The sequence below is a fragment of the Prinia subflava genome, chromosome 8, assembly GCF_021018805.1.
Source record: "Prinia subflava isolate CZ2003 ecotype Zambia chromosome 8, Cam_Psub_1.2, whole genome shotgun sequence".
In the NCBI taxonomy this organism is placed as follows: domain Eukaryota; kingdom Metazoa; phylum Chordata; class Aves; order Passeriformes; family Cisticolidae; genus Prinia; species Prinia subflava.
The window spans coordinates 7,844,561-7,860,054 of record NC_086254.1 but is presented as its reverse complement, the minus strand read 5'-3'; the positions used below and the strand labels follow the sequence as shown (position 1 = coordinate 7,860,054).

Genomic DNA, 15,494 nt, shown 5'->3' with positions numbered 1-15,494 from the left:
GAGCCACAGGATTCTTAGCATTCTCAAATGCTGGCATGTGCAGTCTCAGGAGGCAACCTGAACACCGGAGTCACATGTTTTTAAAGCTCTTTTCCAGACCAGAGTGCTGATGGATGTTTATTCCTCTTGCTTTGCCATGTTCCTGGCTGCCACAGGACACTTTGGTGCCTCTTTGCCTCTCAAGACTCAGCTCACTTGTTTACATCTTTCCCCTTCTTGGAAAGAGCAAGACATTAAGTCCTGTTGACTACAAATTCTTGATTATATGTCAAACAAAAGAAGTTTCCAGTAGTGCAACACTGAGCACAAAGGTTTGTTTTTGGAGTGATTATTTTTTCCCCTACAAAGTGTGACTTGGACAACTCCAAGTTTTGTACTTTTCCCTGCACTGATAGTTTTACTTGAGAAACAGCACTGGATTTCAGTGTTCAAGAACAATCTTTTGTAAGATATTTACCATTAAAGGGATGATTTCACATTTTCCTTTTTGTTATTTGGTTGATTGGTTTGGGGTGGGGTTTTTTGGTTGTTTTTGTTTTGGGTAGGGTTGGGGTTTTTTTGCTTTTTAAGGTATGTACTCTCTTATTTTCAAGACTTTGGTAACAGAATTAGTGAAAAGCTAAGTGGGAATCGTGTTAGAAGCCACTTCTCTGCCAAGCTGCCACAATGACTTCAAACCTCAGGAAGGCCTAAACACACTTCCAAAGGCACATCCTGTGTTGTCACAGCAATGTTGTGTCTAAATGAGGGCTGTTCATAGCAGAGAAGTGAAACACCACAATTCCAGCAGCGCCTTGGGTCTGTTGAGCACCTTCCCATCCGTGAATATGTGAGGAATCATGTTCAGAATGAGAGAAAAAACCTCGGGCTCATGCCTGTGGATAACTGGCATGCCTGGCTTCTGCCCTGGAATCAGAAAATCATAGAATCCTTAAGGCTGGAAAAAACTTTTAAGACCATCAAATCTAAGTGTTAACACAGCAGTTCCAAGTCCACCACTGAACCATGTCCCCAAGTGCCACATCCCAGAGTTTCCTGAACCCTTCCAGGGCTGGTGGCTCACCGGCGTCCTTGGGCAGCCTGTTCAATGCCATAGGGCAGTGCCTGGCCCTGTGCTGGGCACCGCTGAGGCCACACCTCGAATGCTGGGCTCAGTTTGTGCCCAGCACGAGAAGAGGACATTGAGGGGCTGGGGAGTGTCCAGAGAAGGGGAGGGAGCTGGGAAGGGGCTGGAGCCCCAGGAGTAGCTGAGGGACCTGGGGGGGCTCAGCCTGGAGAACCGGGAGCTCAGGGGGGACCTTCTCCCTCTCTCCAGCCCCCTGACAGGAGCCTGTGGCGAGCTGGGATCGTTCTCTTCCCAAGTAACAAGGAAGGATGAGCGGACAGGGGCTCAAGCTAAAGGGGAGCTTTAGGTTGGATATGAGGAAAAGATTTCTTCACTGCGCGTTCCGCTCGTTGTACCCCAGCCCCTCCCGGTCCCGCCGTGTCCCAGTGCCGCCCGGTGCCCCCCAGTTCCGCTGTGTCCCCTCAGCCCCTCCCGTGTCCCCTTAGCCCCTCCTGTGTCCCCTCAGCCCCTTTCCTGTCCCCTCAGCCCCTCCCGTGTCCCCTCCCGTGTCCCCTCGGCCCCTCCCGTGTCCCCTCAGCCCCTCCCCTGTCCCCTCAGCCCCTCCCGTGTCCCCTCCCGTGTCCCCTCAGCCCCTCCTGTGTCCCCTCAGCCCCTCTCGTGTCCCCTCCCGTATCCCCTCAGCCCCTCCTGTGTCCCCTCCCGTGTCCCCTCAGCCCCTCCCGTGTCCCCTCCCGTGTCCCCTCAGCCCCTCCCGTGTCCCCTCCCGTGTCCCCTCAGCCCCTCCTGTGTCCCCTCAGCCCCTCCCGTGTCCCCTCCCGTGTCCCCTCAGCCCCTCCTGTGTCCCCTCCCGTGTCCCCTCAGCCCCTCCCGTGTCCCCTCAGCCCCTCTCCTGTCCCCTCAGCCCCTTCCGTGTCCCCTCCCGTGTCCCCTCCGCCCCTCCCGCCCCCGGTGCCGCCGTTCCGCCCCCCGGGCCGTGCGCGTCGCGGGGGCGCCCCCCGGCGGCGCAGGCGGACGCGGCGCATGGGGCGCGGCGCGGCGGGCGGCGCTCGGCGCTCCCGGCGGGGCAGCGCGGCCGCGGGCGGGACGCGCCGGGCCCGGGGCAGGAATGCGGGGGGAACCCCGGCCGGGGCCGAGGCGGAGCCCCCCGGGCCCGGCGCCATCGATCTGGGGGCGCAGAGCGGGCGCTGGGCCGCCTTCCAGGAGCGGCACCGGCTGAGCTGCGAGGAGGCGGCGCGGCTGCTGCTGGACGCGTAGTGAGTAACGGGGCCGGGGCTCCTGCCGATCGCGCTCCCTGCGCGGCATCTGCACCGCGGGTCCCGCAGCTGCCGAGAAGGGGTGGGCTGGGGTGGGGAGGGGGCGCACACACCACGGAAAAAAAAAAAAACAAACCCAAAAAAGTGGTTTTCTGTGCTAAAGCTTCCCGGGTTTTACGGCTCTCCCATCGAAAATGCCCTTGGGAGCTCCGCGAGGCTCAGCTGCTGAATCTCCACCCATTTCCTGTGCTCGCTCCGTGCAGAGCACGGCACATCAGCAACTGTCCGTGGGAGGCAGAATCTGGGAGGAAAATGTTTTTTTTCCTTTGCATTTTGCGATTGACCCGCACGGTGACTGCCCAGCTGCTGTGGAGGCGGTTCGGGAAGGGGGACAGGCACAGGCTCAGAAATTCCTTGGTCATAAAGTTCCTCTGCAATTATCACCCGAAATAAAAGACATTTCAAATATTATGTAGCATCCATTTATCTCTGCTTTCCCCAGCTTTTAAATGGAGGAATATTAATGGTGTTGGAAGAACTATGGGAAAAATTGTGGGGAAATTCAGTTCTTAGTTCCAAGCAGTTTGTTTTGAGGTGATGGCCCTGGTTTCTGTGTAGGGTTGTGTATGGACACAGCTTTAGGGTCAGCACTGTGACCTGGAGTGCAGTGGGGAGCTGTGTTGTACTGAGTGGAATACACTCCACTCTTCTTTCCTTTCCATTTTAATTAAGCCACAAAGGCAATTGCTGCAGAGGACAAAAGCCATCCTCATTCTGACATATGTTATTAAATATATTTGAGTGGATACATTTCTTGGTGTTCTGCAACAGCTCAAGACTGAACTGAATAATGTCGTGTATAGCCTTACTGTTCTCTTGGGCAAAAAACCAAGAGAGGATGCTCCCAAAAGCTGTGTTGTGTCTCTCTGCAGTGAATACAGGGGTTTGGTGAAGCACACAGGAGGCTGTCACTGTGGAGCCGTCCGCTTTGAGGTCTGGGCTTCAGCAGATCTGCACGTGTTTAACTGCAAGTGAGTTGGTTTGTTCCCCGTTCCCAGAGATAAATGTCAGCTCTCGGCTTTTCCAGCCTTAGAGCTAAAGATGAGACAGCTGCAGAACACCCTCTGAGCTGTTTCCGTAGGATTTACCCCTAATTATGTCCTGATCCACTGTGAGATCAGTGTTGGTGATTTCAGGTGCTGCTTTGGGCAGGACTTCATGTCTCACAGCCAGGCTCACACAGAGAGTGTCAGGAGAGATCTAATGAGTCCAGGTGCTCAGCCATCTGCTTTCTGTTTCCTCTCATGCAGGGGGCTCAAAGCACATTGGTCTTTTTTTAACTTGTTCTTCTCAAGTGACAGTACAGCTCTGACCACATGTGCCTCAAACTAAGACACTCTCTGGTTTCAGCAGTGAGCCCTCTTTGCCTGCAACTTGTTTGCTTCCAGCTCATGGGTGAACTTCTGAACTTTACTTTCTTGTTTGCAAGGTAATGAACGTTGGCAAAATAGCCCAAGTGTGCTCTGAACCATTAAGTGGATTTCTCAGGGCTGGAGTTTGTCCTCAAGAGTTGCGTGTGAGAATATCTCACTGGGGTACCTGTGTAGGGTCAGTCTGTTCACAGGTGTTTTCAGCCAAACCCTACCAACACCACAAATCCACTTTTGCCACTTACCTCTGAGCCATTCTAGCTGTCAGTGGAATTTCTGTTGTCAAGAGGTCTGATTGCTGCTCTACAACCTGTCCACTTCTTCTAGAAAGGTCTGCTTTTTCTTTTACAGTTGCAGCATTTGCACAAAGAAACAGAACAGACACTTCATTGTGCCAGCGTCGCGTTTCAAGCTGCTGAAGGTAGAGTAAGAACACAGTAAGAGCATGGCCATGAGCACGAGCAGTGTTATCCTCAAAGAGCCAAGAACAAGCAGTTTTCTGCCCTGGGTTGGGCTGGTTGGGGGAAATGGCTGCATTTTAAGCTGTCTGGTGTGGTTGTGTTAGTGCATCTTGTTCAGAGCTCCTGCAGTTCCCAGGCCTGACTGTTATGGACACTTTTACACAGAAAGCACTGGGGTTCAGGAAAGGAGCAGGAATGCACAGCTCTGTATCTCAGATAAAGACAGGAGGGCAGCATTTTAAATTGTACATTTCTTAGCTACAGGCCAAAAGTAATTAATCCATCTATTTCCATGGAAAACTTACAGTGCTTTTCCTTTGCTTAGGGTGCTGACAATTTGACAACATACACCTTCAACACACACCGTGCCCAGCACACGTTCTGCAAGACCTGTGGTGTTCAGAGCTTTTATACTCCTCGTTCTAACCCTGATGGTTATGGTAGGTACAAAGCAAGCTGTGCTAACCAGTTAACCACCAAGCACACCTTGGATAAAGGCTCCATTGGATGCTGACATGACAGCAGTGAGCAGCATGTGTCCCAAGAGTTTGTTCCTAAAGTGTTAATAAACACTGGGAACTGCAGTCTGAACCTGTAGCTCCTCCATAAGAAACAGTCTTACCTATAATGTGTGGGCTTCTTCCTGTGACAGGATTCTCATCCAGGCTCCTCAGCTACAGCAATAGCATTTACAATTCCCTGAGATGCCCCAGCCATGGAATGGAGCAGGCATCTCCCACACTTCATGAAAAGCAGGTTTCTGTGTACTCTGTCTTTCTTCAGGAATAGCTCCCCACTGTCTGGACGATGGCACCGTGCAGACCATTATCACAGAGGACATCAATGGCAAGGAATGGGAGAAAGCAGTGAGGGAACACAAGACCATCAGAGAGATGTCAAAACCCTGAACCCTTCCAGCAGCCTTGGGAGCACTGCCATGGAACTGCATTCTGGGGTTTCCTGGGTGATGGTTGGTGAAATCAATCTCTACGTTACTGTTACCTGTTCTCTGTTTCTTAAATAAATCTTTCTATGCTGATTGTCTCATTCCTTTGTGACGTTCAGTTTTCAAACTGCCTCTGCTCTGTAAACCACTGCAGGGTTGCTAGTTTGGCACTTTGCTTTAGCTGTGCTAATACAAAGACCTCATTACAGTCACTTGCACCTCATTCCTGTGTCCTGCTGAGACTCTTGTGAGTTGATCTTGAGCCCTGTTCTGAATTAAGAAGAGCTCATATTTCAGGAGGGACACTGTGAAGGTGGAGCCTGGAACACAATGTGTATAAAAGAAGCAATAGCAAACATCAGTGCAATTAGAAGAAATTGCATGATTTCTGATGTTTTATTTAAAAGCTTCGGCTTTTTAAAGTTCTGACTGAATAACAAAGGTGTTGTGGTTGTGGTATCTATGGAGATAGCATGATCTTTGAAAAGTTCCTCCTGATACCTGGATTTTACAAAAGCACCAAGGGAGAGTTGCCAAGCAGTCCTTGCAGCTCTGTCCTCTTGGGGAAACAGTTTGTGCCATACCTTCTCCAATGCAGAATCCTCCAGGGCTTGACTCCCACTTAATCCAAATTTCTCATCTTATTTAAGCTTTTATGATGATAAAATAGAGTAGCTGTTATCTCTGTTCTCAATGTATCAGGCAACAAGATATTCAGAAGGCGGTTCACCCCGCCTGGGTTTTGTAGTGTGGAGAATGCCACACAAAGAGCACCCCATCCTGTTGGGCACCTAACACAGGAGCTTTCTTGAGTCCTGGGCCTGGCACAGTCATTTTTTTGCTCATTCTTTTAGTCCTGTGACTGGTGTGCTGTCAGAGCAGGCGCAGTGAATTGACCACCAGGTACCGGGAGAAGAGCAGGTAGAGCTGGCGGAACCAGAGGAGTTGGCTGTGGTGGCACCGCATGGCTCTCTAGGAGGAAAAACAGTGCAGAGAGCATTACAGGAACCTTCCAGAGCTGGTGTGAGGGCAGCTTCCTGCTCCTGCTGTGAGGGTCAGTGCCCATTTATAGGACAGCCTGTTTCCAGTGAGCAGGGAGAGGCAGGGGAGGTGGAAGGCTGCCCAAGCTCTGGGCCTGTCTGCCCCCAAGTCTGATTTTGTGCTGCCTGATGTTCAGACAGTCCTGCTAGAAAGGGCACTTTAGGTGTCACTTCTGCTCCTCCCCCTGTGATCCCAGGCCTGGGGAAGTGTTCACATGCAGGAGTGTGAACACTGATAGGTGTGTCTGGGAACATCTCTGCTCCTGACCACACCCTGCCAGCTGCAACTGAGTCTATTTACAGTGCACCAGCCTCGAAAGGTCAGATCTCAGGAACAAAAACCCATGGGAATAATGAACACCACCTTTATCCAAGCTGTTTCCATAAGTAACTCCATCTTTTAACAGCCTTAGAAGCAGGAAAAGTTTATAATTTGTGAATTAACAGCACTGTTTGCTGGGTAAATATTTTCATGCTATGGAAGAGGAGCTAATCAGATTCTGATATAGGGAACTGTGGAGTAAATGTGTGAGATCCTGTGCAGCAAAATAGTTTAAAAATGTACAGTAAAGGGAACTTGTGAAGAGCTTTGGACCACAAGTTCACAGGCTGTCTCCATTTTTAGTGAGAGCCGTGATCCAAGGATGCTGTTCTGGCATGCAGTCGTGCCAGGCTTTAACAGGCCACTCACATGTTCACAATACTGTGTTGGATCCAGTTTCCTTTGAAATGCATCCTGCATCCTGGAGAGTGTAAAACTCAGTGCCCTGTGAGTGTCTGAGCTGCAGATCTGCTCAGCCCTGTCCTGTCATGCAGCACACGAGGTAACCTGGCTTGTCCATGTTTTTAAAAATTGCTGCAGACATTCCTCAGTGACATTTATAACCCATGGGTACAACTACTTCTGGCATTTCCTGGGAATGTGACACTTGTGACTAAAGAGCTCACAGTGATGATGGGCCACTCAGACAGGTCAGGCAGGTGCCACCAGCTCACCTTGGCTTGCTCAGTCTCCTCCTCTGTGAGGATGAAGAGAGCATCCCTGGGCAGGAGGCAGGAAATGAGGACATCCAGGAAGGAAATGTATTTCCTGCAGAGATTTACTGATTCCAGCACCAGCACACGGCACCCTGCACAGAGAAAGAGGATAAATATTTCAAAACAACAGCATTCTTGTAAGGTGCCCTTTTCTCCAGGCTCAGCAGCTCTTTGCAGCCTCCCTGTGCTGCTGGCCTTGGGAATCTTTTTTGTGGAAAAGGGGAACAACTTCTGATGCTCCCAGCAGGATTTCTTTGTGCCCAGTGCACATCTATGACCATTTGTATTGGTTCTTATTCTGTATATGACCTTGTACTGGTTCTTGTTCTGCAATAGTCTGTGGAAAACAAAGCTGGCTTTGAATATCACAAAAACTGGGTGGGTTTTTTTGCTTACAATTAAAATTCTTCCTGCATAATTAGGCTCAAAAAATAGGTGATGATTCTCTGAATGCTGACACTGTACCATATAATGGAATTTTAAAACAGTAGTTCCTGGTTCAGATACCAAAATGAAATTTCATCTTTCTACTCCAGTTCTTAGCTACAGAATAAATATTTACAAGCCTCAGGAATCCAATATTAACTCAGGCAGGCAGTTACACTTTAACAGAGTTCTGAATTCATTGTTCAGATGTTTGTGATGAAGAAGATTAAGGTAACGTTTCAAGGTTCTGCTGATGTCAAAGGGGTTTTTTTCTGTTTTAAAGATCCCTTTGAACTCAAACATTAATTGCTATTTTTTTTTACCATGGCTAAATTGTCTTCACTTATGAGTTCAGAGCTACTGATGGTCCCATTAAGAGTCTGTAGCTCTCAAGGGAGCTGCTTTGGGATTTCCTTGGCTTGGAAGCTGCTGTGATTATGTTCCACACTTCCCACACTGTATTAAAGTTTGACAGAAGAGGGCAAAGTCACAGTTTACACAGGTGGTCAGAGATGTAATTCGATTTGCAATAAGATTTCCTTCAGTGAGCCCTGAAACAGTGAAATCACACAGAAGAGACAGAACAAAGCTCTCCTGGACTCCCTCTGGCACATCTCCAGGATCTTTCAAATCCTTTCTTTTCTTTTCTCCAAGGGTGTTGTTCCAACTTTTCAACAGCCTCTCCCGCTCTCCAAAGCAGGTCTGGTTAACTCTCCATGTCAGTACCACAGAGGGCTCCGGGGCCACGCTCCCGTTCCATTGCAGGGACACGGGACATCGGGTGACTCCCCAGCAGGTCACACAGAGTGATTTTCTCCCCCTGTGGGCAGCAACGGGCAGCGGCAGAGCCCTCAAGGGCAATCCCCGCGGCTTCCACCGGGCCAGCAGCCCGAGCAGTGCGGGGCAGCGGCGGAAAATCGCGGCTGGAAGCGGCGGCGCTGCTCGGGAGCCGCCGGGAGGTGGCGGAGTCCGCCGGCCGGGGAGCGGCGCGATCGGCGGCAGCGCATCCCTGCGGCACCGCTGCCCCGCACCTCCGGCCCCAGCCGTGCCGCCGCCGTGTCCCCGCTGCCCCGCACCTCCGGCCCCAGCCGTGCCGCCGCCGTGTCCCCGCTGCCCCGCACCTCCGGCCCCAGCCGTGCCGCCGCCGTGTCCCCGCTGCCCCGCACCTCCGGCCCCAGCCGTGCCGCCGCCGTGTCCCCGCTGCCCCGCACCTCCGGCCCCAGCCGTGCCGCCGCCGTGTCCCCGCTGCCCCGCACCTCCGGCCCCAGCCGTGCCGCCGCCGTGTCCCCGCTGCCCCGGCCCCGCAGGGTCACGGAGCGGCCGCTGGGCAGTGCCCCGGGACGTGCGGGAATGCGGGGCTGTGGGACCGGCACGGCCCGGGACAGCTCCAGCCGCTCCTCCAGGGACGCTCTGCAGGCACACGGGCTGCAGTCGCTCACAGAAGGGCCCCGACTCTCCTGAAATCCCATTTGGAGACATTTCTTGGGTCCAAATAGCAAACTTGGAAGGAAACTTGTGATGTGCCATGAGTGGGGGAACCGTTTTACTGCATTAAGAGACAGGCACACGACAGAACACACTGAAGGTCGTGTGGTAACATTTAAGCTTTACTGATGGTTGCCCTTCTTTATAGGGGGTTCAGACCATTCTTCCCCTTCCTCTGCAGAGATCCTCTGGGCTGCTGCTGGGGTAGTTTCAGGAGGAAGAATTAGTACAGCACAGCTCCTGTGGTCAGCATTCCCAATGGTACCTGTTTGCTTTTCAAACATGGGACAATGAATCTTTCCTTTCCTGGATGGCTTTAATGGACTCTGGCAATGCCACATCAATTCCGACTCACAGTGACGGGAAGAGAGGCCTGGCACCACTCTTGGGCTGCTCTGTTAACCAAATGTGCTCTCCCTTTCCTCAATTATTTTTCCCCTGAGAAATATTAATTCATGCAGCAATTGCACCCTTTTGTTCCCCAAAGCTCTGCAACAAGGACTCAAAGCCATGGCAAGTGATTTCAGTGTGGATGGCTGTGACCTGCTGGGCCCCCTCGGTCAGATCAGGTGAAGTGGTGGCATCCAGCTCCCCAAAAAGAAGGGCACTGTAAGAGCCCTCCGTGTCAGTGATCCAGCCAGGATTTCCATGTGCTGACAGCAAAGCCTGCTCTGCCTGGCAATGTGAGATGAGATGAAGCAGGGAAGGAATGTACAGTCCAGGGATAGATGGAAAAGGGTTCAGAGAAGCAGGCTGCTCCCTGCCAAGCGGGGTGAGAGCAGCACTGCCATTGAGGAGTCCTGTGACACCAGCAGGTGAAGCTCTTCAGAGCCTGTGACCTGGGCAGGATGGGATTAGCAGTGTAACGCAACTCTCCAGGTTGGCAGAAAGGGCAGGATCAATATAGCTCATGGATTAGGCTGGGAATAGAAGTGTGTGAAGCCTGCAGCCTGCTCAGCTTGGCTTTCCAATTCCAAATCACTCGGGCAGCACGGATGCCTAGAATGAGGAGCTCCTGAGTGAGCACCGTGTGTGCTGCAGGTCTGCACTGCTCCTGATGGAAGGAGGCACAGGTTCTTTTGGAAAAGCCCTGGTTACAGCTGGAAGGGGCCAGTGACAGGGGTGGGAGCACATCCAGCAGTTGTCTTGGCTTCTTGAAACAAGTGCCTGTGCCTGGGCTGGAGAACTTGATTACAGATTATAAAAAAAGCCTGTTGTGTTTGTGCTGGCTCAAGGCATTAGAAAGCAAAGCAGGATATTTAGGGTGCTCATTTGCATATCACTGAGGCAATGCAAGGCTTAGCTGGCTTTTGCATTCGCAGGGAGATTTTCTGTGGATTCCCTGATCACATGGGCTTACACAGGCTCACCCACAAACAGCTCCCCTCACCAACAGCAGCGCAGCACTTTTCCATGGCCTGAACATGCCTTTCAGCTCCATCCAGACAGCCTCAATCCCAGCATCACTCTTGTTTCATTAAGCCCCTCTGATGCACAGCCCTGCACGCCTGCCAGATCAAATTATAAATACTGGGAATTTCAATGAGACTGGAACTATATTTGGAAAGGCTTAGCATAAGCAGCAGCATGGGAGCTCCCAGCTCCTTTGGTGTTTGTAGGTCATGTCAGATGTGATGTAATCAGAGCAGCAAGGCTTGCACAGAGCTACAGCAGTCTCTTGATGCTGCTGGAGAAATGGAAATGTTCTCTATACGTGTGTCTGCTTCAAACCTGAATGGATTTGAGGCACAGCCCTTGTTCAGGACCAGAGTGAAACCTGCATGAGCAGCACATGAAAGTGGCTCGGTGTAGATGGGCCTGACAGGCAGCAGTGACATCAACCACTGCAGCTCCTTGTCCTTTGTGCTGCACACAGAGCTCTGCTGCATCCCAAGGCTGAACAAAGAAAAGGTCCTAGGAACGAAGCTGGCACTAATACTCCTCTTTCATGAACTGGGGAAATGAAGGGACTCGAGTCAGAGCTCAGCTTAAGGGCATTCTGCCATCTTGGCTCATGCTGTCTCATTAGGCCTGCAACTTCCTGCTAGCAGAGAATTAAAACTGATTTGCTGTGACTCATTCAAATCCTACAATGATTTGGGAATTAGCATTAAAGGAACACAGCCTGGATGGCTGCTGAGGGAGGCTGGGTGGGCCTGGCTGAGCCACCTTCCTGTGCTCTGTCCAAACAGCTGAGTGACGGCTTTGTGCTTAAACGAGGTCCCCACATTTGTCCCTGGGCAGGCACTGTTTGCTAGAGATAAGAGCTGCAGCTCTACCCTAGAAAAGGGGTCAGCAGCAACCTCCTTCTCTGCTTTGTTTCTTTCCTTTCCCTACTTGTACATAGAATTTCTCAGAGATTCTTGCTCACAGGTGGAAGAAGCCACTACAGTTTTTTGTGCCACTGCAGATTTCAGATTCCTTTTCTGAGCACATTTTGGTGGAAGCTTAACTTGCAACATGCAAATATTTTTGGCTAAGTGGGGCCTGGAAAGAGCACTCAAATTCATCCAAGAGGCACAGGCCAGACACTGCATCACACCACTGAGGAAGGACAACCCCAAGGGACTGAAATGTGACTGCAGAGATGCCTGAACTGGTAAAAAAATGCAGGAAGATACAAGTTCAGCTGTGGGTTTCATCTGCAGTGCAGGGGTGAGCTGGGCAGCTGGAACTCTGGACACAACAGTGATGTAAAGATCTGCAGGGTGGGGATGTGAGTGGGGTGGGAGGTGATGGACTCCTACCTGCAGGTAACTTCCCCTCTGAATGCAGGTACCTGTGAAAGAACAGAAACAAGGGGGTCAACACTCAGTGGGATTACTCAAACCGTGATTTTACAGGAATAAAACCCTGCATGCTAAACCTACTCTTTTCATTTAACACACAGTGCAAATAGCCAGTCTTGTGAGAAACTTCAGCAGCCCACACTGGATGCACCTCAGACAGGGCTAAGCCTCACTCCCCACACTATTCTGGCTTTCCTTTCCTCTTGCTGGCTGCTGGGACACATCACAAGTAAGCACAAATAAATCAAATTCACTCTCAGACTTCCCAAGGGAAAGCCAAGAGGCTGCCAAGGGCTGTTCACCCCTGGGAGCACCTCTGGCTGTTCAAAGCCCAGGCTCTGCTGGCCAAGAGCATTGTCTCAGTGGCTGCTCCTTTTTGGGCACCAGCTCTTTTTTTCTAACCCAGGCTGGCACTGGGACATCTGAGAAGCTGCTCTGGCTTTTTGCTCACCCAAGACTTTGATCCCTTCATGACTTTGTCCTGGGGAGTCTCTGTAGCAAAAAAAGAAGGGGAGGACCAAGAATGGGAGATGTGAATGGTGATGGCACTTCCATCAGGAACTGTAAGCAAATGACCCTGGGACGGTGAGGGCATCAGAGCGTGTTCATTTCTATTTCTTTCTTAATTCTCTTGTTTTTCCTGCTCATTGCTCTGGAGCATTTGACCTGACATTCCCATCTTGGATTTGGCCCACGGCAGGGCTGGGAAGCAGCAGCTCTCCAGCAGATGGCACTCAGGGCTGTCCCACACCCAGTCCTGCTCTTCCAGGAGAAAAAGAAATCCAAACAATGGAACATTTGCCAAAAGGAGAAAGGAAATAATAATAAAAAAAAGTTATTTAACCCTGTGTAATATTTAAAGAGATTGTTATCACCTTATAGTGGTGTACCTAACAAAGGACAATGTGCCAGTTCATGTGTAAATCAGCCAGGATAAAACATGCATTATATGTAAACTGCTGTGTTTCTCCAGTCACTTTCAAACTAGGATTATCTCTGGCTGTTGGTTAAGTTCAAGGAAAAGGATTAGCTACACAGGCCTAGACAAAATAGGAAGCACGGAGTGATGAATACCCAATGCAATACAAAGCAAAAGTCAAGCCAGAAATGCAGGTCATGACAGAACTCAAACAGCAATCAGAAAACATATTTAAACAGATTCTCCTGCCAGTGGTGTCCTCTGCTCCAGAGCCAAAGCAATGCCATTTCCTACTAAACAACTTTGGCCTTGGAATAGTGACTTGGCCACTCTCTGCCCTACCACTCGAGTCTTACTGCTCTGACAAAGATTGTTAAATGTTACCTTGTAATTTAAATATCTCCATTAATATCTGCTCTGCTCTTCTGCCAGAGGTTTCTTCCCACACAAGTGGAATCTGGCCACCCAAAGAAGTGATTCAGCAGTTGGTGCAGTTTAGCAGGGTGGGAACCTTTTAGCATAAGCTTGGAGAGATAAAGCAGCAGTGGTTGTGAAATTTGGCAAACTCTCTGAAGGCTCAGTGTCTGCTCTGGGTGTGCTGCTCTGCCATGGAGGCACCTTCAAAGCGCTGAGCTGCTCCAAGAGGGAACTAATAATAACCATTGCTGTCACTAGAAACAGGAGTGAGAGATCCAGCTCATATGGAAGCATTTCAGCAGGAGCAGGGAGCATCTTCAGCAGGGAAGAAAAGTGATTCGGCAGTAAATTAAGGAGTTTGTGCTTGTGTAAAGGTTCAGGGAGACACAAACTGTGTTTGGTTACTGAAAGGTCCTCAAAGCTGCTGCCAGCAGACCTGTCACTCCTCTGGAAGAACAGGCATGAAGAAATTGCATCTCTCCTCATCCTTTCTGTCCCAATCCAAATGCTTCAATTCTCATCAAGGCTCAGTGCAGAGCCCTGGGAACGGGCTCCACCCAGCTCTGTGTGCAGAGGAATTGCAGCCTTGCTCATTTGTATTTCTCTGTGGTTGCAGAGAGAGAGAGAAACACGAAGCTCTACCTCCTGCACACGTTCACAAAATGAGCCAATCCTCTCCCAAATCCATCTTCTCACTCCCATCTCCACCCTGCTGGAGTGTCTCCATGGGACACTTCCAAGTAGGGGAGAGGTTGCAGCTCTCTGTTGTTGCCATTTTGGGAATGTTGTTTTACAGATTGGACTTGCTGTGGTTTGGGCGAAATGAAAGAGTTTGGCATAAAAATCTCAAAAACTAAAACACAAACAGGCTCTTTTTCAGGAGATTTTTCCATGTGGGTGTTTTTCTTTTCCCCCGGAGAGACTTTTTATAATCCTTTTTAAACATAAAGTGACCTAGGGTGGCTCGTTCCCACCCACTGCCCAAGTGCCAGAGCCTGGTGATTACAGGGCACCTCTCCCTGCACCCTCTCAGTTATGCCTGGGGTAGCTTCAGCTCCACATGTGAGACCCTCTGCAGTGAAGTTTGGGAAGGCCATGAGACATCCAAAGGCTCCAACCATGCCTGCAAGAACTCAGCCCCAGCTCCTCCCTCCAGGCCCAGCTGCTTTGAAGGCTGATCTGTGTGCAGGCACCAGCTCCATCTGCTCAGCAGAAACACTGAAACGGCCCAACGCCCTCACCCTGCAAACTGCAGCTCTGAGCTCACTCCCAAATTCCAAACTCCCTGTCTTTACTCAGGCACCCTCCAGGAAAGGTGAGAGTGGATCAGTCCCTCTGTGGCACTGACCAAGCTGTTCCCAAGCTGTTCCAAGAAGGAACAAGTCAAGATGGAGCTGAAACCTCGGTCCTGGGGAGCACAGAACTCCTCTGGGGCTCATGCCCACGAGGGTGTGTTACACTTTGGGTGATGTTCTGTTTGATGAGAAGTTGTTCATTGAATTCAATTACTTCACTCTTGAAATAGTTTCCCAAGCCAGAGGCAAAACCCTTCACTGAACTGACTGCTGGCTGCTGTGGAGCACTGGGGAAATACAGTTTTGAAGAGCATGGCAAAGAATGGATGTCCTAAAGCTGCACTGGGGCTCCATTTAGGATCCCAACCTCTAATCTGCCCGATTAATCTGATGAAACAGATGTGAAGGAGGAAGAACAGGCAGTCTCCCAGGAATCACAGAGACATTAGAAGGATATACTTGCCAGATGTTGGATGTTTGCTCTCTGGAACGCCTCCTCCCTCCCTAACTGGATTTTCTGGCTCCATTTCCATGCACCCTGAACTACACTGTGGAGCAACACTTTGTACAGCACTGCTCAGGCAATCTCTGCTCACACGTGGGGCAGTGGCAAAAGATGGTTCTGCCAGTGGCAATCCAGAGATCTTCCAGCTGCCAGACCTGTCCCTGGCTCTGTGCTTTGGGCCTTGCACTGTCTGGGAGAAGAAGAATGTGCAGTGGCACTGCTCCCCTCACTGCCAGCAGCCCAGTGACACAGGGATGGACACCCCTTGAGGCTGTTTCTCTGGGAAAAAACCTCTTCTTTAGGGGACATCCCTTCTGTGCTGGTGCTCCATGCTCAGCTTTAATCCCAGTGCTCTCAACAGTGTCATGGAAGGGCACTGGGATGAATGAACTTGGTCAAATCAAGGAATGAGGGAAAGGGATAA

General features: G+C 50.7%; 2 protein-coding genes across 2 annotated transcripts in view; one reads left to right on the top strand and one right to left on the bottom strand.

Moving 5' to 3' along the window:
• The first annotated feature begins 2,057 nt into the window (after positions 1-2,057).
• On the top strand, positions 2,058-5,257 carry CENPV (centromere protein V). Its single transcript, XM_063402729.1, has 5 exons — positions 2,058-2,319; positions 3,252-3,350; positions 4,101-4,170; positions 4,536-4,650; positions 4,994-5,257. The coding sequence occupies exons 1-5, from the start codon at positions 2,087-2,089 to the stop codon at positions 5,116-5,118; spliced, it is 642 nt and encodes a 213-aa protein (XP_063258799.1). The 5' UTR covers positions 2,058-2,086; the 3' UTR covers positions 5,119-5,257.
• A 281-nt stretch (positions 5,258-5,538) lies between these two features.
• PIGL (phosphatidylinositol glycan anchor biosynthesis class L) overlaps positions 5,539-15,494 on the bottom strand; it is a 51,597-nt gene continuing 41,641 nt past the window's right edge. The window contains exons 5-7 of the mRNA XM_063402728.1: positions 11,893-11,924; positions 7,193-7,326; positions 5,539-6,128 (exon numbers count right to left, since the gene is read on the bottom strand). Coding sequence (XP_063258798.1) covers positions 6,030-6,128; positions 7,193-7,326; positions 11,893-11,924 — 265 coding nt within the window. The 3' untranslated portion in view covers positions 5,539-6,029. The remainder of the gene's footprint in view (positions 6,129-7,192; positions 7,327-11,892; positions 11,925-15,494) is intronic.